The 25,000-nt window shown below is 44.0% G+C and overlaps 1 protein-coding gene across 3 annotated transcripts in view; it reads right to left on the bottom strand.

Moving 5' to 3' along the window:
• SLTM (SAFB like transcription modulator) overlaps window positions 1–25,000 on the bottom strand; it is a 362,439-nt gene that overhangs the window by 86,205 nt on the left and 251,234 nt on the right. For all 3 annotated transcript variants that reach the window (XM_033919728.1, XM_033919731.1, XM_033919730.1), the window contains one exon: window positions 4,351–4,531. In XM_033919728.1, coding sequence (XP_033775619.1) covers window positions 4,351–4,531 — 181 coding nt within the window. The remainder of the gene's footprint in view (window positions 1–4,350; window positions 4,532–25,000) is intronic.

Below are 25,000 nucleotides of genomic sequence, written 5' to 3'. Positions count from 1 at the left end.
CCGCAAAAAAATCTTGCCGGTCCGTGAAGGATTCGGGTTCCCGCCACAGCAAAAGGTGCTGGCGTCAGCTGACATGCAACTTCCTGTTGCCATCGCTATGCTGGCACTCCTACCTTCCACCACCAACTCCTGCTGCGTATGTCTCCTGCTCCAGTCTTTGTCTCCGCACCCCCAGACTAGCAGCAGCAGCTCTGTGTGCTTTTAACTTCGGCACACAGCTGCCCCTAAGCAGTATTTTAGCCACGGTTTCATGAGACAGCCTCAGGGTCATTGATGATCCAATGTGGGCTGGCCTACCAAAGGCCCTGAGGCTGCCTCATGAATCCATGGCTAAAATACTGCTTAGGGGTAGCTGTGTGCCGAAGTTAAAAGCACACAGAGCTGCCGCTAGCCTACATAGAGGAAACATTTGCTGGAGAGGGAAGGAGGGAAGGGAGAAGGGGTACTCCTGGACAAGGGAGGGGAAGGGGGTACTGCTGACAGGGGAGAAGGGAAAGGGATGGTTACCCCTGCCTATCAGAGGGTGTCTACAAATTTATTCTCAGCTTTGGGAGGCAATAACGTCCGACCTCTGGGTTCTCAAGATCATTCAGGAGGATTACTCCCTTCATTTTCTCAATGTACCCCCAGATCATCCTCCAAGAGAGTCTGCTTCCAATCTCCTTCAGTCCTCCCTTCAGGAGGTCAAAAATCTACTTCTCAATGCTATCAAGAGGGTTTACTCCCACTACTTTCTCCTCACCAAGATGACGGGGATCTTCAACCTATATTGGATCTCAGAGATCTCAAATTTCTGGTCAAAGAGAAATTCAGAATGCTATCCCTAGCAACGTTGTATCCCCTACTGAATCACAACGATTGGCTATGCTCTCTAGATCTAAGAGAGGCCTACACTCATTCATCCAAATTACAGGAAGTACTTTAGATTTCGAGTTGGGCAACACCATTACCAATACAAACTGCTACCTTTAGGCCTGGCATCCTCTTCTAGAATCTTTAAAAAGTGCCCGAGATCTCAGGGCCTTCAAGTCTTTACCTACCTGGACGACTGGCTGATTAAGGATCTCTCTTCTCAAGCTGTGCTTTCAGCAACACACCAGACGTGTCCTTTCTTCAGAGTTTGGGATCTGAAATCAGCTTCCCCAAATCTCAACTTCAACCATCTCAGAAACTTCAATTCATAAGAGCCATTCTGGACACAATTCAAGGCAGGGCATTTCCTCCACAACATCAAGACACCCTTCCTTAGCATTGTCAGCAAGTTGCCCAGATCCAATCTGTCAGCAAGACGCATGATGGTTCTCCTATGTCACATGGCTTCCACAGTCCACGTCATTCCATTTGTGAGGCTTCACCTATGAATTCCTCAGTGGACTCTGGCTTCTCAGTGGTCACAGGATCTGGACCCCCCTCTCCCAGCATATTGGAGTGACCTCATCTCTTCGACAGTCACTACAGTGGTGGATGCAATTTAGCAATCTATCCAGAGGTTTGCTTTTCCAAACACCTCCCCATCAGAAGGTGCTTACAACAGACACATCAACCTATGCTTGGGGAGCTCATCTAGATGGCCTACACACTCAATGTCTATGGACCTCTAGAGACAGACACCATCATATAAATCTATTGGAACTCAGCGATTTTCAATGCTCTCAGAACTTTCCAGCATCTGATACAAAATCAAGTTCTCCTTGTCCGGACGGCCAATCAAGCTGCAATGTATTATGTAAACTAACAGGGTCTCTCCTCTGTCAGGAGCCTCAAATTATTTGGAATTGGGCCATTCCTCACAACATCTTTCTCAGGGCTGTTTACATTCAATGGGAACAGAATTCTCTTGCAGACAAGCTCAGTCACAGTCTTCAACCTTATGAGTGGACTCCGAATTTAGCCACAATCATAAGCTACCCCACTTCTGTTCACGGCTCTACTTTCCTCATCGCCTGGAAGTGGATACTTTTCTACTATAAGACAAACAAGTTCCTGTATGCATGCGTTTCCACCTTTTCCTCTTGTTCTCAGGACGCTTATCAAGCTTAAGCTGGAGTCTGCCACCATGATCCTGATAGCGCATCGGTGGCCCAGACAACCCTGGTTTTCCCTTCTACTTCAACTCAGTATCAAGGAACTGATACCTCTGCAAATATTTCCATCTCTACTATATCCCAACCTTCTGTCTCTACACCTGACAGCTTGGTTCCTCTCGGGCTGAGTTTTGCTGATCATCATTCTCAGCCTGTTCGACTTATCTTAAAAACTTCCAGGAAACCATCCACTCAACAATGTCATCATCAAAAGTGGACTCTTATCTTCCTGTCGTCTTCATCATGAACAACCAAAAACCATCTCAATTTCTCAAATTCTGGATTATCTTCTTCATTTGTCTGATTATGGACTCAAAACTACATCTGTTAGGATTTCATCTCAGCACAATTACAGCCTTTCATCAGTCACTGGATGGTAAACCTCTCGCGGTCCATCTCCTCATGTCCATATTCATGAAAGGATTTTACAATGTCAAACCACCTCTAGTGATATGGGATCTTAATGTGGTTCTTGATCAATTAATGAAGCCTCCATTTGAGCCAATGTCTATGGCTCATCTCAAATATCTTACTTGGAAGATGTCTTCCTCATATCATACCTCTCACTTCTGCCAACAGAGTAAGCTAACTTCAAGCATTGATGGCAGATCCACCATTCACAGTATTCTATCATGACAAAATTGTACTTTGCACTCATCCAAAGTTTTTACCAAATGTCACTGAATTTCATCTCAGTCGATTATTTTTCCAGTATTTTTTCCAGAGCCTCATTCTCATCCTGGAGAGACTGCAAACGAGAATCGTCTTACTATTTGCACAGGACTAAATCACAGATCATCTCTCCAGCTTTTTGTCTCATTTGATCTTAACAAATTGGGGCGTCCTGTTTCCAAAAGAGCAATCACCAAGTGGCTAGCTGCATGCATCTTGTTCTGTTACACTCAGGCTGAGCTGCAACTGGAGAGTCAAGTCACAGTCTATAAAGTTAGAGCTATGGCATCTTCAGTAGCTTTCCTGTGTTCCACTCCGATAGATGAAATCTGCAAAGCTGCTACCTGGTCCTCAGTTTATACATTCACTTCACATTACTGTCTAGAATCTTTTTCCAGATGGGATGGGCACTTTGTCCAAGCAGCATTACAAAATTTATTTTCCTAAAGACCAACACTCCCTCCCATCCCATTCTGGTTAGCTTGGAGGTCACCCACATGTGAGAATATGCTGCCTGCTTGTCCTGGGATAAAGAACATTAACCATTAACAGGTGTTATCAAGGGAAAGAAGGCAGATATTCTCACAACCTGCCCACCTCCCCTGGTTGGCTTCTTAGCTGGCTATCTGAACTGAGGAGCCGCATGTCTATATCAGGCGAGAAGGCATATGTGGTGCAGTCGGTCGCAAACTTTCTAAAGTTCTTAAAAGTGGCTACCCACTTGGGACCGTCCGTGCCGGGGCTCTGTGGATGACGTCACCCACATGTGAGAATATCTGCTTGCTGTCCCTGGATAACACCTGTTACGGTAAGTAACTGCTTTCTATGCTTTGTCTTATTGAGATATTCTTAAATGATGTTTCACTGTCTTATGACCATGTATTGTTTAAAAATTTCAATAAAGAAATTGAACAAGGAAAAAAAAAAGCAGGCACCTCTTCGCTGGGTCCTTGGTTCAGAGATAGCAAAGACAGTCGTTTCAGGTTCATGGAAATATACAACTCTGCTTACCAACAGCTTGATTATGAGTGGAGCCCATGTATATTTAACATTTGGAGTAGTTACCAAAGCTCTGGCCAAGGGTGGAACCCTGAATTCCAACAAGCACATGCCACAATTAAAAAATCCCACACCCCATTTATTCATAAACAGTGCTCCCCATTAGCTTGCTAAACCTCAAACAAATAGTGTTTTTGCATCTGCTCACCAGAGTAGAAACACTTATGCAGAGCAAGGGCTATATATACTCACAACCTACATTTAATTTTGAGCCCTGAGAAAACTATTCCATCCAAGCAGTATGTAATTACTACTTGTGTGCCGAACTCAATCTTGCTTTTCAAGATCAGTTTATTCTATGACAATCAAAAAATAGCTATTATAAACAACCTTAAGACCAACCTTAACCTCTACCAAAGCAGCATTATAGTTTAAAGTCAAAAATTATGTTGGCAATACCAAGATGCTCTACAGTATCAGATGGCATACATCCCTATGAATACTGCAATTTATATTCAGCAGGGGTGTTAGTAAACTTCCACTAAGCAATTGTTTACCTAATACAGTACATACACGTCCAATTGACAAAGTTTACCTGCTCAATTCGAATGCGTTCTCTTTCCAAGCGCTCACGTTCCATTCTCTCTCTTTCCAGTTTTTGTCTTTCAATTTCCAACCGTTCTCTCTCCCTTTGTAAACGCTCACGCTCTTCACGTTCCCGCATCATTCTAAAATGTTCTCTCTCACGGCGTGCGTTCTCTGCCATTTCCCTGCGCCTTAAAAAATTTTTTAAAAAGTTAACAGACCTGAAATACTCACCACTTGGATTTAAATATACATATATACATATATACATATATACATACATATATATATATATATATATATATATATACATACATATATATATATATATATATATATATATATATATATATATATATATATATATATATATATATATATATATATATATATATATATATATATATATATAAATATATATAAAAGTCCTGGTATGGGGTTTGGCTGCTTTGCATGTAAGTGAGTTTGTTCATCTGATGAACAAACTCACTTACATGCAAAGCAGCCAAACACCATACCAGGACTTAGGGAATTACCATTTATGCCCATCATATTAACTTTTCAATAAAAGCTAGTACTCATGAATTCTCTGTGTTAATCAGCCAAAGCAGAATTATTCCATGCTTGCCATGAAAATGTCAACCAGGTAAGGGCAGCAGAAAAAAGTTTTGTATTACATTAATCAGATGGTCAAAGCCAGCTGGGTGAAATGAACTTTCAAAACATGGGAGCTCAGAACGGTTTACATTAATTTATTCAGGTACTCAAGCATTTTTCCCTATCTTTCCCGGCGGGCTCAAAATCTACCTGGGGCAATGATAGATAGGGTGTGTATAAAGGAGGGCTTTGAATGGACTGAAAATGCTACAGGAGCAGAAACACCTTAGAATCACTATGGGTTGAAATTTCATGTGCAGAGGGGGAAATCCACTGCTTATTCCTAGGATAAACAGCATAAAATCTGTTTTACTTCTTGGGATCTAGCTAGGTACTTGGGAACTGGGTTGGCCACTGTTGGAAACAGGATACTGGGCTTGATGGACCTTCAGTCTGTCCCACTATGGTAATTCTTTTGTTCTTATTTATGCAACCCAACTGCAATGTATTTTGAGCTATCCTAGTTAAAACCTAGATTTTTTTGTATGTTTGTGTTTTCATGCCTTGTAGGCAAACTGGGCACTCTCCTAGAGTGGCAGAAAATGCCCCAAAAAGCTGTTACAGTGGCAGCCTACAAATTTCCAACCCTGTCATTACTGCTATGCTCTTGCCATATCTCTATGGGATCTCTTGCGGTAGTAGTGATGGTAATAAAACAAAATGAAGAGTAACAACCATAAGCCCAGCAGGCTGTCTGAAGAAGTGGGGCAGCAGACTGTTCTGACACTGGACATTTAAAACAATGGAACAATACCACACCTTGTTCTGGAGTTCTTCACCAACTGTATCACAGTGAAATTATATACATCTAAGCTGCAAATAAGTGTCGTAGAAGGTTTGGATATTTTAAAATTTAGAAAGATTTGTTATAATTTTTTAATATCAATAACTTATGCATACTCGTATTTAATTCATCCTGGACAACAGAACCATTTTGTACTGAAACTTTCTAAGCTAGGCGTGTATCATGTAATTGGAAATCCTATATTTCACTATTGGTAGGTCTGCAAGCTATGAAGCAGCAATTAAGATTGCTCCCTCTAATGAAAATGTACAAAGAGATGCTGAGAAGATTTGACAGATAATTCAAGAAACTGTGCAAGAATCTGCTTGAAAAATATATTGCAAATATTATTGTTGAAAGAGGCTACACTGGAACTGGCCTAATAGCCCAACTGGTTTGTGTACACATGTCTCCGTAAAAAAAAAAAAAAGTGTGTTCTTATATTCCTCAGACTGGCTTCAGGTTTTGCCCATGATTTCTGAGGGAAAATGGATCATGGCAACACATCCTGGCAGTTGGGAGGAGAATGGTAACATAACATAAGAACATAAGAAACGCCTTCACCGGATCAGACCGAGGTCCATCTAGTCCGGTGCTCCGCACACGCAGCGACCCATTTAAGTACTCCTTTTTGGAGACCCGACTTTACCGTATCCCTCAATATAATATGCAAGAAGGTGTGCATCCAACCTGTGCTTGAATCCCAGTACTGCTTATAGAGATTTGGAGTGGAGAAGTGGTGTAATGGCAGCTGATTGAGAACTAAAGAAGCCAGGGTTCAAACCCTGCTACTTCTCCTGATATTGGACAAGTCTCTTTCTCTTCCACTGTCTCAGATACAAATTTAGGGCTAGATTTAGTAATGTGTATTGATTAGTTAACTTAAGTTAATTTGTATTTAATGGGTAATTTTATAACATAGGTGCCTACATTTACACACCTATTATACATGCAAATTTGTACACAAATGTGCATACATGCTATGTTAACAGATTCCACCTAAGTGCTGTTCTGCAAACGCCTGCTTAACTTATATAATATCTGTGAAACACTGACCTCTTTTGGTGGGATCACATTTTTTTGTGGAGGAAGACTATTGAAAAACTACCCCCCCCCCCTTTATGAAGCCGTGTTAGGCTTTTTAATTGCCAGCCGTGGCTGTAAAAGTTCCAATGCTCATAGAATTCCTAGGAGCACTGGAGCTAATACCACTGTGGTTGGCGATAAAAAAGTCAAATGTGGCTTCATAAAAGGGGGCCTAAATACCTTAACACTATTTTGCACTGTACATAGATTGTTATATTTTTGCATTTTATTTAAAAGTTTCTATAAATTTTGTGATGACTCACATGGAAAGTTTTCTTTCCAGCCAATGACTTGAATATCCTATAAGTCAATATTTTAAAACATTGTCAGGGAGTTTTTCCTTCTATTTTGACAATTTCTCTATAGCTGTACATAGATGGGAAAGTGGCAGGTTTGGTGAACTATATTCCATTTCCCTACACAATCTTTGATACAGCATCAAATAGCTTACCATCTACTCTAAAGTGTATGTGACAGTTTGAACCATAAAAGATTTATAACCATTTATTTTTAGGTATAAAACTCTACATTCTTGATATATTTAATGTCAAAATGTATAAACATGTTTTATGCATCTTTCAAGAAAAATAATTGAACAACAAATTTTCTGTACCATTCTGTTGCTTTTGAAACCTTTAAAAGCTATCACACAATGTGTTGCAAAGTTGGATCATCATATACTTTGCTTCTGTCAAGTGCAGTATTGAAGGAATGATTGCGATACATACCACACATTCCTAAAGGATCTGAAAAATGTTAAAGACAGGGAGTGGTGGGAACAGGGTGCTATCACACAACAAGTAGGGAGAACTCCATAGCTATCTGATATAGGTTTGTACAAAATGCTGTGTGCTTTTGTCAAAGACATCTTTGTCGGAGGAGGCCTGGAATTTATCAGGCAAGAGAAAACCAGGTTTCCAGGGTTTGCACACAACAGAGCTTCTTTCTCTCCACTGGAGCTTGCTGGTGGCACAAAGGAAACAATATCCATAGTTACTAACAGAATCAAATTATTATGTTTGAGGTATATTCACTTATTTTGCCAATTTCCAGTTATACACGTGATTTATTTTCTTCCCAAAATTCACAAATCTTGAAATAATCCCTTTGCTCGTCCTATAGTTTCTTGCCGTAAGTCTTTATTTGAACCCTTATCTCAATATACTGATCTTTTTCTTACAACCTTCAGTGCATCAAATAGCTTCTTTTGTGCGTGATTCTACAGATTTCATAACTCAACTCCATTTAGTGAATATACCTCAAGAACATAATGATTCGATTCTATTAGTTACTATGGATATTGTTTCCCTTTAATAATAATAATAATAACTTTATTCTTATATCCCGCCTGTAATCTTGCGACTTCTAGGCAGTTTACAATAAACTAAACTGTAAATACAATCAAGAGAAGTTTTACATACAGCGAATTAGAGAGTATAGCGGTTTACAATAAAAGAAACTGTGAATACAATACTAGCATACCCCAATATGAAGCTCTTCAAATTATTAAAAAAGTGTTATCTAACTCTTCGGGGGTTGGAAACTGTTTGGATTTACTTTTGTCTATGGGCAATTTTGTGATCAACAAGAACTATTTCAAATTTGAGGATATCTTTTACATTCAAAAGAAAGGTGTAGCGATGGGAGCGTTTGTCGCCCCTTCAGTTGCTTGTTTGTTTATGGAAGAGTTTGAAAATCATTATTTATCCTTCTGTTTTCTTCTCTAAAGTTCTTTACTGGAAGAGATACATTGACATTTTTGTCGTCTGGTCAGGCTCTTGCTCTAAACTCATGGAATTTTCCACATATTTTAATCAGTGCAATCATAACATCCAATTTATTGTCACATATCATACTACCAAGATCAATTTTCTTGATATTCAGTTGATCTATCAAAATGGTCAATTTGAAACATCTATTTTTTGTAAATCAATGGATACCAACTCTCTATTACACTATAGTAGTTATCCTAAAATTTTGTGGAATAGTATTCCTACAGGCCAGATGCTTAGTATTTCAATCTCTTACAAGCATCCACTTGATACAGTAAAACAGAACACAAGTCATCAAGGTATATATATATCTATATGATTTACACAAAGAAACATTTAAACATTCATTCAAAACTCTAATACAATAGTTGAGAACTAAATCATATAAAGTTTACATGTATTCGCAATACTCTGTTAGACCTCAATATTACCTTGAGGAGAAACAAGAGAGTTAAGATAGGGAGAAATATTAAGGAAAGACTTAACGTGAATCAAACCAGCCCATTCTCTTTGAAGCCATAATTCATACATTCATTACTTTTTTTGTATCCAAAAAGTGTAGAAGTTGCTCTGGTGCAAAACACACATATTTAATCCCAGCATATTTTATTTGACACTTGCAGGAGGAATTTAACAAAAAATTGGCCCCCAATTTTTACTGTTTCTTCCCGCATGGCTAAAAATAATTTTCAACGATCTTGAGTCACCTTTGTAACATTGGGAAAAATCCATATTTTTTGACTCATAAACAAGCTTTGAGGAGAACGAAAAAAGCCTTCATAATTAAATTTAAAGTCCTGTTCAAAGGCTAAAGATATAACTAAAGTTCCTCGGTATTTGATCTCCTCCTGTGAATTCTCTAATCTATCAGTTAAAATTGTTAAGTCAATTTGCTGGGCTATTTCTTGTTGATTTTTAGACTTATTTATTTTCCTTTTAGGTAGGTAGTAGATTCTATTTATAGGAGGCATCATTTCAGAGGAGAAGTTCAAATTTTCTGTAAGATACTTCTTGAGCAAATCTAAAAGGTGAAGATAAAGCTAATTTAGGAAAATTAATAATACGTAAATTAAGCCTCTGATTAAAATTCTCCAGCTGCTCAATTTTTCTTTGTAGAATAACTCTATCCTTGAAAACTGTAGCAGAAATATTTTGTAAAGATTAAATTTCTTTAGTCATTTGAGCCAGTTTAGAGTCCATTTCAACCTTTATATTATGAACTGATTCAGATAATTCATCAAGTTTACTCACAATTTATTAGAAATATCGCTGGCTGATTTGGTTGCTGCAGCTTCTAACTTTTGGAGCACTCTCCAGATAGTAAATAAGTTGCCAATGAGGAGTCGGTTCCCTCAGCTCCTCTACTTGATGTCAACTCGGCTTGCTGGAGAGCGTGGGGGTCCTCCTTTGGTTTGTGTCAGGCCGATTAGGTCCTCTGCATTCTCACCAATCATGTCCTCCTGAGCTGGATTAGGCGGTGAATGGGCTTCTGGGGGGGGGGGGGGGACAATGATGCTTCCAGCCCTAAGTCTCTGCTGGCTCCCTACACCGGAGCAACCGCATGGAAAATTCCCCCCCCCCCTCGCTATGGCTGGCGAGCTCGTCAGGAACCGGTCCATCAGAACTTGTCTGGGTGTAGAAGGCTCCGCCCGAACAATCCTCTTGCGCTTACTATGAGGCATTCTGCAATCTCCCCGAAGAGAGAATAGAAATTCCAATGTCGTAGGAAACATGAACAAGAGGTATACACGGTAAGATGATCTCCAGCTCCCAGCTGCTATCACACCGCCGCCATCTTGCTCTCCTCCTCTTCTGATACAGATTTTAAAATCCAAGCTCAGAGTATGGCTGACCGATTTAAAGAACGTGGTTATCCTAATAGTATCAAACGGGCTGCTAAACGTGCTGCATGTGCCAATTGCGAGTGGCTTTATCTCCCTAATTCCACTGCTGCAACTGCTGACCAAAGGGTCACTTGTATTTTGCCATTTGCCCCTTTATTTGCAGATTATCAGGCATCATTGGCATTTATTAAGTTTCCATCCTGAGTTTAAAAATAAACCGAGATTTGCCTTTAAACGAGGTAGAAACTTAGGGGAATGTCTTAAAAATTGTTTGGGCCATTTTTCTACTAATTCTTGATTAGGACATAAACCTTGCAGCTCCTGCAGATATTGTCAGTTCTCCCTGAATACCAATCATGTGTTGATTCCTAATGTTAATATCTATTTTGAGCTCTATGGTAATAGAAATTGTAATTCTACTCAAGTAATATATGGTATATTTTGTCCCTGTCAGAAATTATATGTAGGACAAACAAAAAGAGCTGTTAAATTACGAATAGCCGAACACATTAGTTGTATTAGGACAAATAAAATGGACTCTCCGCTCGTTGAACATTGGGCACAAGTCCGTCATTCCCTGACTGATCTTAAGTTCTATGTTTTGAAACATTTGATTTATCAGAATGGTGAGGATGGTTGTCCCTCATGGCCTTAACAAAGAAATTGAATGGTTAGTGATACGTTAAATGTCTCTGTTGGCCTGCTTTGCATTTTTGAATGAGTGAGGGTTCCCTAATTTTCCCTGCCACAGCTGTTAGTTTTGTTTGACGTTTAGTTCTTTAGTGAATCCCTTTACGTCATCACGCTGTATGCTTTTTAATGGAGCTCAGCAGAGACTTGTTCATTCTGTTAATCTTCCGCTGGCTGGCAGTTTTGTTACACTGCTCATGGTTAATCCAGTTTTTCTCCTCTCCCGGTAAGACTGCCTTGAATTAGTTTGATGAATTAGTTTTTAGTTATCTTGTTTATTTGCTTTATTGTATGTCATACGCACTTTGGTTTGTATTTTTGTCCATATGTTTCTCTCCTATTCAGTACTGTTCTTCCTCTTGAAAAAGACAGTTACAAAACACGATCCGTGTTGAGGGAGTTGTATCTGTATTGGAGTATCTGTTCGTATTTGGAGCTGGATTCATCTATGTGGACTTTAAATTGGTCACTTTGTGAAGCACTTATGAAACACCTGCACTTGCACCTTATGGACTAGTTCACAAATTGGGATTGAGAACATCTGGATTTTAAAGTTTTTACTTTATCTTGAACATTCTTTTTATTCCTTCACTGATTTTTGGCAAAAATGGATGATTGAATGTTATATATTAAATCTTTTGTCGATATTTGTAAAATTTTTATTGTTTTCAATATTTTATGAATTTTATGATTATGTTGTGATTTAAATGCAGTAATATTGATTAAATAAATTCTTGTTATAATGTTAAATTGATTCAGATTCTATTGTGATATTTTATTGATAGTTTGAGAATCCTAGCGTTATTCTCTCTCTTTCTCTATAGATATAATATATAGATAGATATAATAACTATATAGACATAGTATCTATCTCTCTTCCTCCGACGTCAGCGTTGACATCGGGGAAGACTTCCGGTTGGCAATGTGTGCTGGGGCAGTGCAGGCAGAAAATAGAAAACGAGCTCCGCGGCTCGAGCTCCATTTGGCTGAGAAGGTTGCTGGTAATTTGCTTGCAGATGAGGGCTGGGAGGCAAACACGGAACACAAAAGGGGGAGGGAGTGCATTTTTAGACACAAGGCATGAACTTGGGAAAGAGGATGGAAGAAGGGAGGGAAAGATATGCTGAGGTGGGGGAGGGAGTGCTTTTGGACAAAAGGTATGAACTTGGGAAAGAGATGCTGAGGTGGGGGAGGGAGTGCTTTTGGACAAAAGGTATGAACTTGGGAAAGAGATGCTGAGGTGGGGGAGGGAGTGCGTTTTTGGACGCAGAAGGCATGAACTTGGGAGAGAGGAAGGGAGGGAAAGAGATGCTGAGGTGGGGAGGGAATGCGTTTTTGGACACAGAAAGCATGAACTTGGGAGAGAGGGAGGGAAAGAGATGGTTGTGTACACGGGAATAGAAGAAAGGAGAATTTTTGGTCATAGGGAGCGAGTGAGGTACAGATGAGAGGGAGAAATATTGTGGAGGAAAGGGAACAGTGGGACAGATTGAAATGGATGCAAGAGGGAGGAATGTTGGACATAGTGGTGAAGGGAATGGAGGGAGAGATGTGGCATGGTGCTGGAGAGGGGTGATAGGAGAAATGTTGGGCATGGGGCTGGTGGGCAGACACAAAAGATGAGAAAGGGATAAATGCTGAACCATGGGAGGAGGAACCAATAGACAGCAACAGAAGAATTTACAGAAGATGGGAAAGCGGAAAAAAGAAACTGGAACCAACTTTATGGAAAGCACAGTTACTTACCGTAACAGGTGTTATCCAGGGACAGCAGGCATGATATTCTCACATGTGGGTGACGTCATCTACGGAGCCCCGATGCGGAAGCATTTTCAAGCAAACTTGATTGAAGATTTAAGTTTGCTCTGCTGCTCCACGCATGCGTGCCTTCCTGCTCCACTAGGAGGTGCATCCCCTCGTGGTCTCGAGTTCACTTAACTAGCCAAGAAGCCAACCTCGGGGAGGTGGGCGGGTTGTGAGAATATATGCCTGCTGTCCCTGGATAACACCTGTTACGGTAAGTAACTGTGCTTTATCCTAGGACAAGCAGGCATGATATTCTCACATGTGGGTGACCTCCAAGCTTACTGAAGAGGGATGGAGGGAAGTTGGCAATTTAAGCAAATAGATTTCGCAATACCGATTGGCCGAACCGGCCATCGCTTCTGGACAGGGAATCCAGACAGTAGTGGGAGGTGAAGGTATGAACCGAAGACCACGTGGCAGCCTTGCAGATTTCCTCAATAGGTGTGGACCTGAGGAAAGCTACGGAGGCTGCCATCGCTCGGACTTTGTGTCCCGTTACTCGACCATGCAGCGCGAGACCAGTCTGAGCGTAGCAAAAGGAGATGCAATCGGCCAACCAGTTGGACAAGGTGCGTTTGGAAACTGGGTGGCCTAACCAGTTTGGGTCGAAGGACAGAAACAGTTGTGGGACTTTCCGGTGTGGCTGAGTGTGTTGGAGGTAAAAGGCCAACGCTCTTTTGCAGTCAAGAGTGTGGAGCGCCACTTCTCCGGGGTGAGAGTGGGGCTTGGGAAAAAACACGGGTAAGACGATGGACTGATTGAGATGGAAATCAGACACTACTTTAGGTAGAAACTTTGGATGGGTGCGGAGTACCACCTTGTCGTGATGGAATACCGTGAAGGGTGGGTCCGCTACCAGCGCTTGTAGCTCACTATCCCGCCGTGCGGACGTGAGCGCGAGTAAGAAAATTACCTTCCAAGTGAGGAATTTTGGATGGCATTTGTCTAGTGGCTCAAATGGAGGTTTCATTAATTGAGCCAGAACCACGTTAAGGTCCCAAACCACCGGGGGAGGTTTGAGAGGGGGGTGGACGTTCAGCAGACCCTTCATGAAGCGAGTGACTAAGGGATGGAGCGAGAGGGCTTTCCCTTCCAGGGGCTGATGAAAGGCCGCAATCGCACTGAGGTGTACTCGAATGGAGTTGGTCTTTAGGCCGGAATGAGATAGTTGAAGTAGATAGTCAAGGACCAGGGGGACGGGGACCGACACCGGGTCCTGGCTGTGGGAGGAGCACCAGGTTGAGAATCTGGTCCACTTTTGGGAGTAGCAGGTTCTCGTCGAGGTTTTTCTAGAGGCCTCCAATATCTCCTTGACTGATTGAGACACGGGGAGAGCAGTCAGGGGGAGAGAAACCAAGCATTCAGATGAAGAGACTGAAGATTGGGATGTAACAGTGAACCCTGACCCTGTGACAGTAGAGAGGGAAACAGAGGCAGAGGCAGTGGATCTCTGACACTGAGTTGAAGTAGCAGGGAAAACCACGGCTGGCGTGGCCAGCGAGGGGCAATTAGGATCAGGGTAGCTTGTACTGTTTTCAGGTGGACAAGCGTCCGCAGTATCACAGGAAACGGCGGGAACGCGTACAAGAACCTTCCCTCCCAGTTGAGGAGGAAGGCGTCGGCCTCGAGCCGATCCGGGGAGTATATCCGGGAGCAGAAGAGAGGCAGCTTGTGATTGTGAGGGGACGCGAACAGGTCTATTTGAGGCGTCCCCCCACCGTTCGAACACTCCTCGTAGGATCTGAGAGTGTAGTGACCACTCGTGTGGCTGGAGGAGGCGGCTGAGTCTGTCCGCCAGGCAGTTTTGTTCTCCTTGTATGTACACCGCTCGAAGGAAGGTGTTGTTGGAGATTGCCCATTTCCAGAGGCGCAGGGCTTCCCGACAAAGGGGCCAAGACCCTGTCCACCCTTGTTTGTTTACGTAGTACATCGCTACCTGGTTGTCGGTTCGGATGAGAACCACTCGGTCGTGGAGCAGATGTTGGAAGGCTACAGCTGCGAGGTAGATGGCCCGAAGTTCTAGCACGTTGATGTGGCAGCAACGGTCTTGTGCTGACCACATTCCTTGGGTGCGTAGGCCGTCCAGATGGGCTCCCCAAGCGTACTCCGACGAGTCCGTGGTGAGTACCTTGCTGTGGGGTGAGGAAGAGCAAACCTTTGGAAAGATTTGAAGAGTCGGCCCACCAGCGGAGCGATCGTTGCAATGAAGGAGTCACTGTCACGGAGTGGTCGATCGGGTCCCGGTCTTGACGCCATTGAGACGCCAGGGTCCATTGAGGGATTCTCAGGTGGAGGCGGGCGAAGGGTGTGACATGGACGGTGGAGGCCATGTGGCCCAGGAGGGTCATCATCTGTCGAGCTGATACCGAGGTCAGCAGTGAGATCCTTCGGCTCAGACTTACTAACGCCTCCAGGCACGGAGGGGGGAGGAAGGAACGGAGGCGAACCGTGTCCAGCGTGGCCCCGATGAACTGTAGGGACTGCGAGGGGCGTAGTTGCGATTTTGGGAAGTTTATTTCGAACCCCAGACTTTGTAGGTAGGTAATAGTCTGTTGGGTCGCTGAGATAACCCCTTCCCTGGACGGGGCTTTGATTAGCCAGTCGTCCAGGTAGGGGAATACCTGGAGGCCCTGGGAACGTAAGGTTGCTGCTACCACCACGAGGCACTTGGTGAAGACCCGAGGTGATGATGCTAGTCCGAAGGGGAGGACTCGGTATTGTAGGTGCCAGTCCCCTACCTGGAAACGCAAGAACTTGCGGTGAGCGGGGTGCACTGGGACATGTGTGTACGCCTCCTTGAGATCGAGGGAGCAGAGCCAGTCGCCCTCGTCGATCAGGGGGTAGAGTGTTGGTAGTGAGAGCATCCGAAACTTTTCCCGTACCAGGAATTTGTTGAGGCGTCTCAAGTCTAGTATTGGGCGTAGGTCTCCCGTTTTTTTCGGTACCAGGAAGTAACGGGAGTAGAAGCCCTTCCCCCGTTGGTCGGGGGGAACCTTCTCCACTGCTCTCAGGCAAAGCAAGTCTCGAGCTTCGGAGAGGAGTAGGGGTAGCTGAGTCCGGTTGGGAGGGCAATTCCTTGGGGGGTTGTCCGGGGGAATGGCCCGAAAGTTGAGAGAGTACCCTGATGAGATCACGCCAAGGACCCATGCGTCCGACGTGAGTTGTTCCCAGCGAGGGTAAAAGGCTTTGAGTCGACCCCCGATGGGAAGGCGGCCTGGGACTGTGGCGGAGGGGGCCCGCCCCCTTCCGCGTGTCCCGTCAAAAGGACGGGGATGGTTTGGTGGTCGCGGGCGGTTGAGACTTGGGCATGGCCCTGTGGTGGGCTTGCGGACGTCTGGGTGGGGGCCGCAAGAAAGCAGGGGTGGACTTTTGTGGTTAGAGGCGCGGAGGGGCCCTGTATGGCCTGGACGCTGGCGGTTTGGGCTTTTGCCGGACAAGGGAGGCAAACGAGCGTTCATGTTCGGAGAGGCGTTTTGTCGCCGCCTCGATAGTGTCATCGAACAATTCCTTTCCCACGCAGGGGAGGTTAGCCAACCGGTCCTGTAAGTTGGGGTCCATGTCGACCAGGCGCAGCCAAGCTAGTCGGCGCATGGCGATAGCGAAGGCTGCTTCTCTGGAGGAGAGTTCGAAGCCATCGTAGGCCGCGTGGAATAGATGAAGGCGCAGGTTGGAGAGGGACTCTAAAAGCAGGCCGAACGTTCCCTGCCGGGAGGCCGGTAAGTCAGTCTCAAAGGCTCTCAATAGTCCAATGAGGTGTTTGAGGTATGATGTGAAGGTGAAAGTGTAGCTTTGCACCCTAGAGGCCATCATTGCGTTTTGGTATAGTCTCCTGCCGAACTTGTCCAGGGTTCGGCCTTCTCGGCCTGGGGGGACCGCTGCTGAGACCCGGGACGGGTGAGCCTTTTTCAAGGAGGATTCTACTAGCAGCGATTGGTGGGAGAGCTGTGGTTGCTCGAATCCCGGGTAAGGTACTGTGCGGTACTTGGCCTCCATTTTGGAGGGTACGGCCGTGACCATGTAGGGGGTCTCCAGGTTCCTGAAGAAGGCCTGTTGGAGTACCGGGTTAGGTGGTAAGCGAAGGGACTCTCTGGGCAGTGATGGCATATCCAGCTCCGCCAGGTACTCCTTAGAGTATCTGGAGTCGGACTGGAGGTCTAAGTCCAATGCGTGGCCCATGTCTTGGACAAAGCGAGTGAAGGATGGGCGAGATGTCCCCGGGGCCCCGTGCGGGGTCGGGGAACGAGACCTTCGTCGGGTGGAGAAGGATAGGGAGGCTTCCCTTGAGTATCGAGGTTCATGCTCTAATCCATGCTCCGAGACTGGGGAAGCACTGTGAGAGTGTTCCGGGGTTGTCGATCTTCGGCGTCTCGAGGAGCCCCTCGGAGACGATGCCGGGGTTAGGGGTACCGATCGATGTCGGATTGGTGACCTCGATCCGGACTCCCTCGGAGAATACGTCCGAGGGGGAGTTCGGAGGATGCGCGGGTTGGAGAGTGATAACTCAGCCACCCTTAGTGGTCCCGTACGAGGTGTGGGAGAACGGCCTCGTAGAGTTGGTGAACCTCGGGCCTTCTTGGAGGTACGGCGGTTCGAGGTTTCTGTCGTTCTAGCCTGACGTTTTGCCCCTCGGCGGTCTGCGGAGGGGGAACGTCTCGGGCGTCTCGGCGAGGAGTCCGAGGAGGATGGTATGCGGCGAGGATTGCGCACCTTTCCTCGAGGTTGTTCGGTGCGAGGCTCAGGCTGGTCTGGCACATTCGAGGTCGAGGCCGATTGAAACTGGGCCATTGCAGTGGACAGCTCCGACGTGATCATCGCTCGGAGTAGGTCCTGGAAGACGGGCACGGACAGCATCGAAGGCATGTCCACTGCCTCGGTGCGCTCCACCGGGGGCGACCTCGTATCAGAGTATTCCCGTGTGGTGGAGGCACGGCCCGAAGGCTTGGAGGGCTTAGACGGGGCTGTAAGCATGGGGCTTCCGCCATGCGTCGCCGTTGTCCCCGAGGCTGGCTTCTTCGCTGTTACAGAACCTGAAGAGGGAAGAGGGGACTTACCCGGAGCCGAGGCTTTCTGTTGTCCCGAGGACTTCGGGGTCGAGTCTCAAGGCGATGCCGAGGTATCCGGGGCCGAGGTCAAGGCCGGGGCCGAGGCCGACCTCGAGGCCGAGGTGGAGGGTTGGTCCGGGGTGAAGAGATCCGCCATGCGGGCTTTTCTTCGGTGGAGGGCCCGGTTTTGGAAAATAGCGCACTGGGGGCAGGAGTCGGTTGGATGAGCCGCCCCCAGACAGAGGATGCACCGGCGATGCAGATCTGTGAGAGAAAGAAGCCGCTCGCATCGGGTGCACTTTTTAAAGCCGGTCAAAGGCCGGGACATTAAATCGAAAGTAGCCGCGGCTCGATTAGCCACGCGGCCACGGGGACCCGGAAGCCTCCGGGTCGTTGAAAACGAAGCAGGAATCAAGTAAAAAGGTAAAGAATTCGCGCACAGCGACTTAATCGTGAAAAAACAAGAAAAAATCGCGGTGCTAGAAGGCAGTTGGGGCAGAGCCTGAAAAACATGGCTTCTAGGCTCGCGGAAAATTTTGAACTGGAGACCACGAGGGGATGCACCCCCTAGTGGAGCAGGAAGGCACGCATGCGTGGAGCAGCAGAGCAAACTTAAATCTTCAATCAAGTTTGCTTGAAAATGCTTCCGCATCGGGGCTCCGTAGATGACGTCACCCACATGTGAGAATATCATGCCTGCTTGTCCTGGGATAAAAATAAATCTCCAGACAACAAAGGTAAAAAACACAATTAACCAAAATATGTTAGCTTTGGGAAATGTATATAGCAGATGTCTTTGTATTGTGTTCAAAAGAAAAGGAAATGCATTTCTGGTTTTATTTCTACAGTGTTGAAGTACTTGCTGACCCTTGCTGTGACTGGTGGGGATCTGCTAGCACCGCCAACAGAGGACCTCCTCTAGAGACGGACAGAACTCCCCTACACCAAGCACAGTAGTCGCTGGCAACATCCATGAGCCACTGAGGTGCCAGCATCAGTGACTCAGGGACGCTACTGCTGCCTGCCAAGATTGGCAAAAGGGACCCCCGGCCAACTGCAAGAGAAGTCCTCAGCTGACAGCTTGGGGGTTCTCATCAGTTGAGTATTTATATTTTATATTTACATTAGAGGCTCTGGTAGAAATCCATTTACAAAGTATGTATTCTTCCCAATTAATATTTCCAAATTAATAAAGTCTTCTTGCTTATTTGTAAATGGGTCTTTACCAGAGCCTTTAATTCAGTAGCATAATTAAATGAAATAACTATTTCTGAAGTTTATAGGAATGGGCAAGAATGGAGGGGATTCTTCGCGGGGACTGGTGGGGAAGGAGGGGATTCCTCACTGGGACAGGTGGGGATAGAGGGATTCCTCGCGGGGACGGGTGGGATTTCCTCCCCCGCGCAACTCTCTACTTCAGCCTATATGCTCTGGAAGCAGTACTGCCAGACTGAACACTCAACCTCTAATCCCAAGTAGGGAACTCCGGTCCTCGAGAGCCATATTCCAGTTGGGTTTTCAGGATTTCCCCAATGAATATGCATGAGATCTATTTTCATGCAATGCTTTCAATGCATATTCATTGGGGAAATCCTGAAAATCTGACTGGAATACGACTCTCGAGGACCGGAGTTCCCTACCCCTGCTCTAATCTAAGCTCCCTTGGAACAAACTGAACAAAGGAAATCATTCCTTTCACCTTGTAGTATGGGTGCATACTCCCACTGGAACAAATGCTGCAGTTCTGATACCTTGACATGATGAAACAACTTATCTTCAATTATTTAAACTTCTTTCAGAAATCAAAGGAGAGAAAGGGGGAGGGGAAAAAACTCACTTTAACCTTAAATAGGGCCAATACAATTCAATTTACTTATTTGTACGAGCTTTTTTCTAGAATGAAATGTTGTGAATATTCCTTTTTTATTGAAATCTTTCTGAGATTTTATATTTTAAATTTTAGAAGCAGGAATGATGTAGTAGAGTTACTTGTTGCAGTTTGTTTTGTTGTGAACATTATGTAAAATATTCTGTTTTATTGTAAGGGGTAGGCAATTCCAGTTCTCGAGAGCCGGAGCCAGGTCAGGTTTTCAGGATATCCACAATAAATATGCACGAGATGGATTTGCATGCACTGCCTCTTTGAGATGCAAACCTATATCTCAAGCATATTTATTGTGGATAATCTTGAAAACCAGACCTGGATCCGGCTCTCGAGGACTGGAATTGCCTACCCCTGACCTAGGTTGTAGATAGAAAAGAAATTTTTTAAATAAAATAAATTGCTTTATTTACTGGCTTTCTGACAAGCTAGCACATACAAGCCTTTCCAATGCACTTTAAATTGATTACGATCCAGGATTCGGACCCCCTCCTTTTTTTCTGTAACTCTAGTCCCCCACAGAACTGGAAACTGGCAAGAGGGAAATACCAATAAAGGATAAAAGGGGTTAGAAGAGGTATGGGAACCCAAATTCCCCCCCCCCCCCACTGGGGCTGAGCTGAAGACTGATCGCCCATGGGCGGAGACTAGGGAGCTCCACATTCTACCAGGTCGGATCAGTGGATGAAGAAACCTGGGAGTGGGACTTTAGGCTCAACCAAGCAGTGCAGCTGGGAGCTAGGCCTGGGACCATATGCAGCAGCCTACACAATCCATTACCTGCTAGAGCAGTGGTTCTTAACCTGGGTTCGACCGAACCCCAGGGGTTCGGTGAGTCAGTCTCGCGGGTTCGGCGGAGGTCAAAACACACCTCCGACTCATATAGCGCTTCGGTCACGTTCAATCATCTATCAGTTATTCAGTGATTTTGATCAAGATTGATCGTGTACTCGGTTTCTTGATCTATCAATCTGTAACTAACGCCTTATATACATCAATCAATTTCTGATCAAAATTTGAGATTTAACTGATAGATGATTGAACGTGACCGAAGCGCTTATGATTCATGATGATACGCCCTGCTTGTCCATAATTGGCTGCAGGTGATCACGCAACATCGCTTGGCCTATCTGTGCTGCAGGGGATTTGATGCGCACAGTAGTTGAATTGTAACTGTTGTGATGGTACGTCGTGTGATACCTATCTTAATATTTTAATCCCTTACTATGTCGAGCAAAATATGAAAGTGGTCGGACGAATATGTACAATATGGATTCACATGTATAACGGAACGTGATGGAGTCAGCGTCCTAATTGCATGATTTGCAATGCCAAGTTGAGTAATTCTAGTCTAGCTCCGGCAAAACTAAGGGAACACTTCCTTAAGCTGCATGGAGATGGAAAATACAAGAACACAACGCTCGCTGAATTCAAGGTGAAGAGAGCAAGATTCGATGAAAAGGCTACTCTGCCTGTTCTCGGCTTTGTACCCATCAACAAACTGTTCCTCATAGCATCGTACGAAGTTGCTTACCTGATCGCAAAGCTGGGCAAACCACACACCATTGGTGAAACACTCATAAAACCAGCTATGTTGAAGATGGCAAATATCATGCTGGGAAAAGTGGCTGAAGTTCAGTTATCTGAAATTCCTCTTTCAAATGACATCATCAGCAACAGAATAGAGGACATGAGCAAAGACATCTTGGCTCAAGTAGTTGCAGATCTGATTTCAAGCCCGGCAAAATTCAGCCTTCAACTCGACGAGACCACAGACGTTTCCAATCTAAGCCAGCTTGCAGTATTCGTGCGCTATGTGAAAGACGACGTGATAAAGGAAGATTTTTTATTTTGTAAGCCTCTTACAACAACAACTAAGGCAACTGATGTGAAGAAACTTGTGGATGACTTCTTCAAAGACAACAATCTTTCGTGTGATATGGTTTCTGCAGTTTGTTCGGACGGAGCTCCAGCCATGCTCGGAAGAAAGTCCAGTTTTGATGCGCTAGTGAATGCCGATGCACCACACATCATTGTTACGCATTGCATTCTGCACAGGCATGCGTTGGCAACAAAAACCTTGCCTCCAAAACTGGCAGAAGTTTTAAAAATTGTTGTGGAATGCGTGAACTATGTGCAAAATAATGCTCTGAAGCACCGCATCTTCAAGGAGCTGTGTAAAGAAATGGGATCTGAATTCGAGGTACTTCTGTACCATTCTAACGTTCGGTGGTTATCCCGGGGACAAGTGCTGAATCATGTTTTTGCCATGCGTGTGGAATTAGCTCTGTTTTTGCAAGAGCAGCAACATTGTCATGCAGATTGCTTCAAAAATTCTGAGTTCATTCTCATTTTAGCGTACATGGCTGATATCTTTGCAGCTCTCAATCATCTCAATAAGTAGATGCAGGGTGGTGGAGTCAACATCATCGAAGCGGAAGAAAACTTGAAAGCTTTTCAAAAAAAGCTACCATTATGGAAACGACGAACAGAAAACGATAACTTCGCAAACTTTCCCCTGCTAGACAACTGTGTAAGTAAGATCGAAGATGTATCTGGAATCGGAGACATTTCTGTACCCGCAGAACCTAAGCAAACTATTGCCACGCACTTAGATGAGCTTGCAAAGTCTCTCGACGGATACTTCCCTACAAGAGAGTCATATCCAGCATGGGTGAGACTGCTGTTCACGTTTAGTGTTGAGACAACAGATGTCAATGATGAATACCTCGATGAAATCATTGAAATTCAGCAGAGCCAGGTTCAACAGCAACTCTTCAGAACAACGCTCTCAACGTTTTGGTGTCAACAAATGGTAACGTACTCTGTTATTGCTAAGAAAGCTCTGGAAATTTTCATACCGTTTGTTACAACATATCTTTGCGAGCAATCCTTTGAGGATGCTGGACATAAAAACGAAGAAAAGGAACAGACTTTGTTGCGAAAATGACATGAGTGGCACTTGCCAAGGTAAAGCAGCGCATTTCTGAACTGGTCTCTGAGAGGCAACAGCAGAAGTCACACTGATTTGCAGTAAATTTCATTATTATGTAATTATTATTCGAAATATAGGAGAACTTTTTTGTTTTCAAAATTGATATTTTTTCCCTCACTGTATACCTATGTTTTGAATTTGTAAAAATCATTTTATTTTTCCAATAAAGAAGGGTTCGGTGAACACGCATATGAAACTGGTGGGGTTCAGTACCTCCAACAAGGTTAAGAACCACTGTGCTAGAGGTAGAGAAGATATTGGCATTTTCCAGAGCAATAGTCTATCTGACACTTCCAATGATCTCTCTACCCCATCTGCTGAGAGGCAGAGAATACAACCCACTAGTCATTCAAGATAAAATGATGGACTAACAAAAAAAGCTTAGGAAAAAAAAAAAAAGTCACGATGTAGAACAGACTTTAAATTTTAAGTAGGTTTGTACTACATTGATCACTGAAGGGATATGTTACATGTGTCTTGTAGTTTTTCTTTCAACTGTGTTTGAAGCTGTAAATCCAGACCCTGTTTGTTTTTCTTTCTCTTGCTGATATACTACAAAGCCATTTTATGTTTGAGAGATGTGTTTTCTTATCCTGTTGTGAAGTGAACTCAATTGTCTTCGCAGCTGTATTTGTAAGAAGCTTTAGATAAAGAAAGTGGTTGCTAAGCAGAGCACCCTTTAGACTTTAACCTTTTTAGATAGTAAGATGCTTGTTATTTCTTTTAAAGTTTCATGTGATCTGTGTCCATATATGGTTTGTATTCACGTCATATGCTGACGACACTGACTCATGTAAAATGATATAAAAAGGGTTGTAGAACTGACAATAAATTGGACATGCTTTTTCTAAGATATTGTCCCCAGATGCATCTGACTTACTAATGACAGAGTGTGTGAGGCAGTAATTGGGACCAAATCCTTTTCAATCACTACAATAAAAGTTTGAAAAGGAGATATTATGTACTTACCTTGGTAAGCTCTTTTCTAGTAGATAGGTGAAACATTCTAGACCAGTGGTCTCAAACTCACGGTCCAGGAGCCACATGTGGGCCGGCCCGCCAGTTACTATTTTGAGGCCCTCGGTATGTTTATCATAATCACAAAAGTAAAATAAAACAGTTTCTTGATCATATGTCCCTTTAGCTATAAATTACAATATTATTATTATTATTAAGACTTAGCGGAAAGAAAGATTTATTAGCTATAAAGAGTTTTACCTCATGCAAAATTGTCATTTCTTAATAAGACATTAACTATTTTTTTTCCGAGTCCCTCCAAGTACCTACAAACCCAAAATGTGGTCCTGCAAAGGCTTCAAGTGAGACCACTGTTCTAGACAGTAGGGTTATTTCCCTTTAGTTGCAGAAGGCATCCACTCCAGATTTTTCACTCTGCCTCTTAAGTATTTCACTGATCAGTTTAGCACCCTCTACAGTTAGTACCCAAGCATTGAGAAGCACCAAATATACATAAAAACATAACATAAGCAGTGCCTCTGCTGGGTCAGACCAGAAGTCCATCATGCCCAGCAGTCAAGTTTCAAGTTTATTTAAATTTGATAAATCGCTTATTACATACTAAGCGAGTAACATTGAAAATATATGGTATACAACATTAGACCACCTCAACTCCCTGATAAAAAAATGCTTTTGCAGCCTTCACATGCTGAGGAAAGTGAGATCCTGCTTCCACCAAAAACACTTTGCCGTCCTCGTACAATCCATTATCCTCTCCAGATTGGATTATTGCAATTCCATTTACCTAAGCTTAACAAAGAAAAGCCTCCACAGACTCCAACTAATCCAGAACACCGCGGCCAAACTTATCTTCTCAAAAAGTAAATTTGACCATGTCACACCGCTCCTATCCAAACTCCACTGGCTTCCCGTTATTTCCAGGGTCTACTTTAAATGTGCCTGCCTAACCTTCAAGATCCTCCACGGTATCCTTCCTCCTTTTATCCCTCTATCCTGGAATTCCTCAAATCCAACCTCCACTAGATCCACTCAAAAATTAAAACTATCCTACCCCTCCTTAAAAGGCATCTCCCTTGTTGGTAAACTTGGCTCTTCCCTCCCTTTCAGAATCACTCAGCTCTGGA

The sequence above is a fragment of the Geotrypetes seraphini genome, chromosome 14 (assembly GCF_902459505.1).
Source record: "Geotrypetes seraphini chromosome 14, aGeoSer1.1, whole genome shotgun sequence".
Lineage (NCBI taxonomy): Eukaryota > Metazoa > Chordata > Amphibia > Gymnophiona > Dermophiidae > Geotrypetes > Geotrypetes seraphini.
This window is presented reverse-complemented; position numbering and strand designations above follow the sequence as displayed.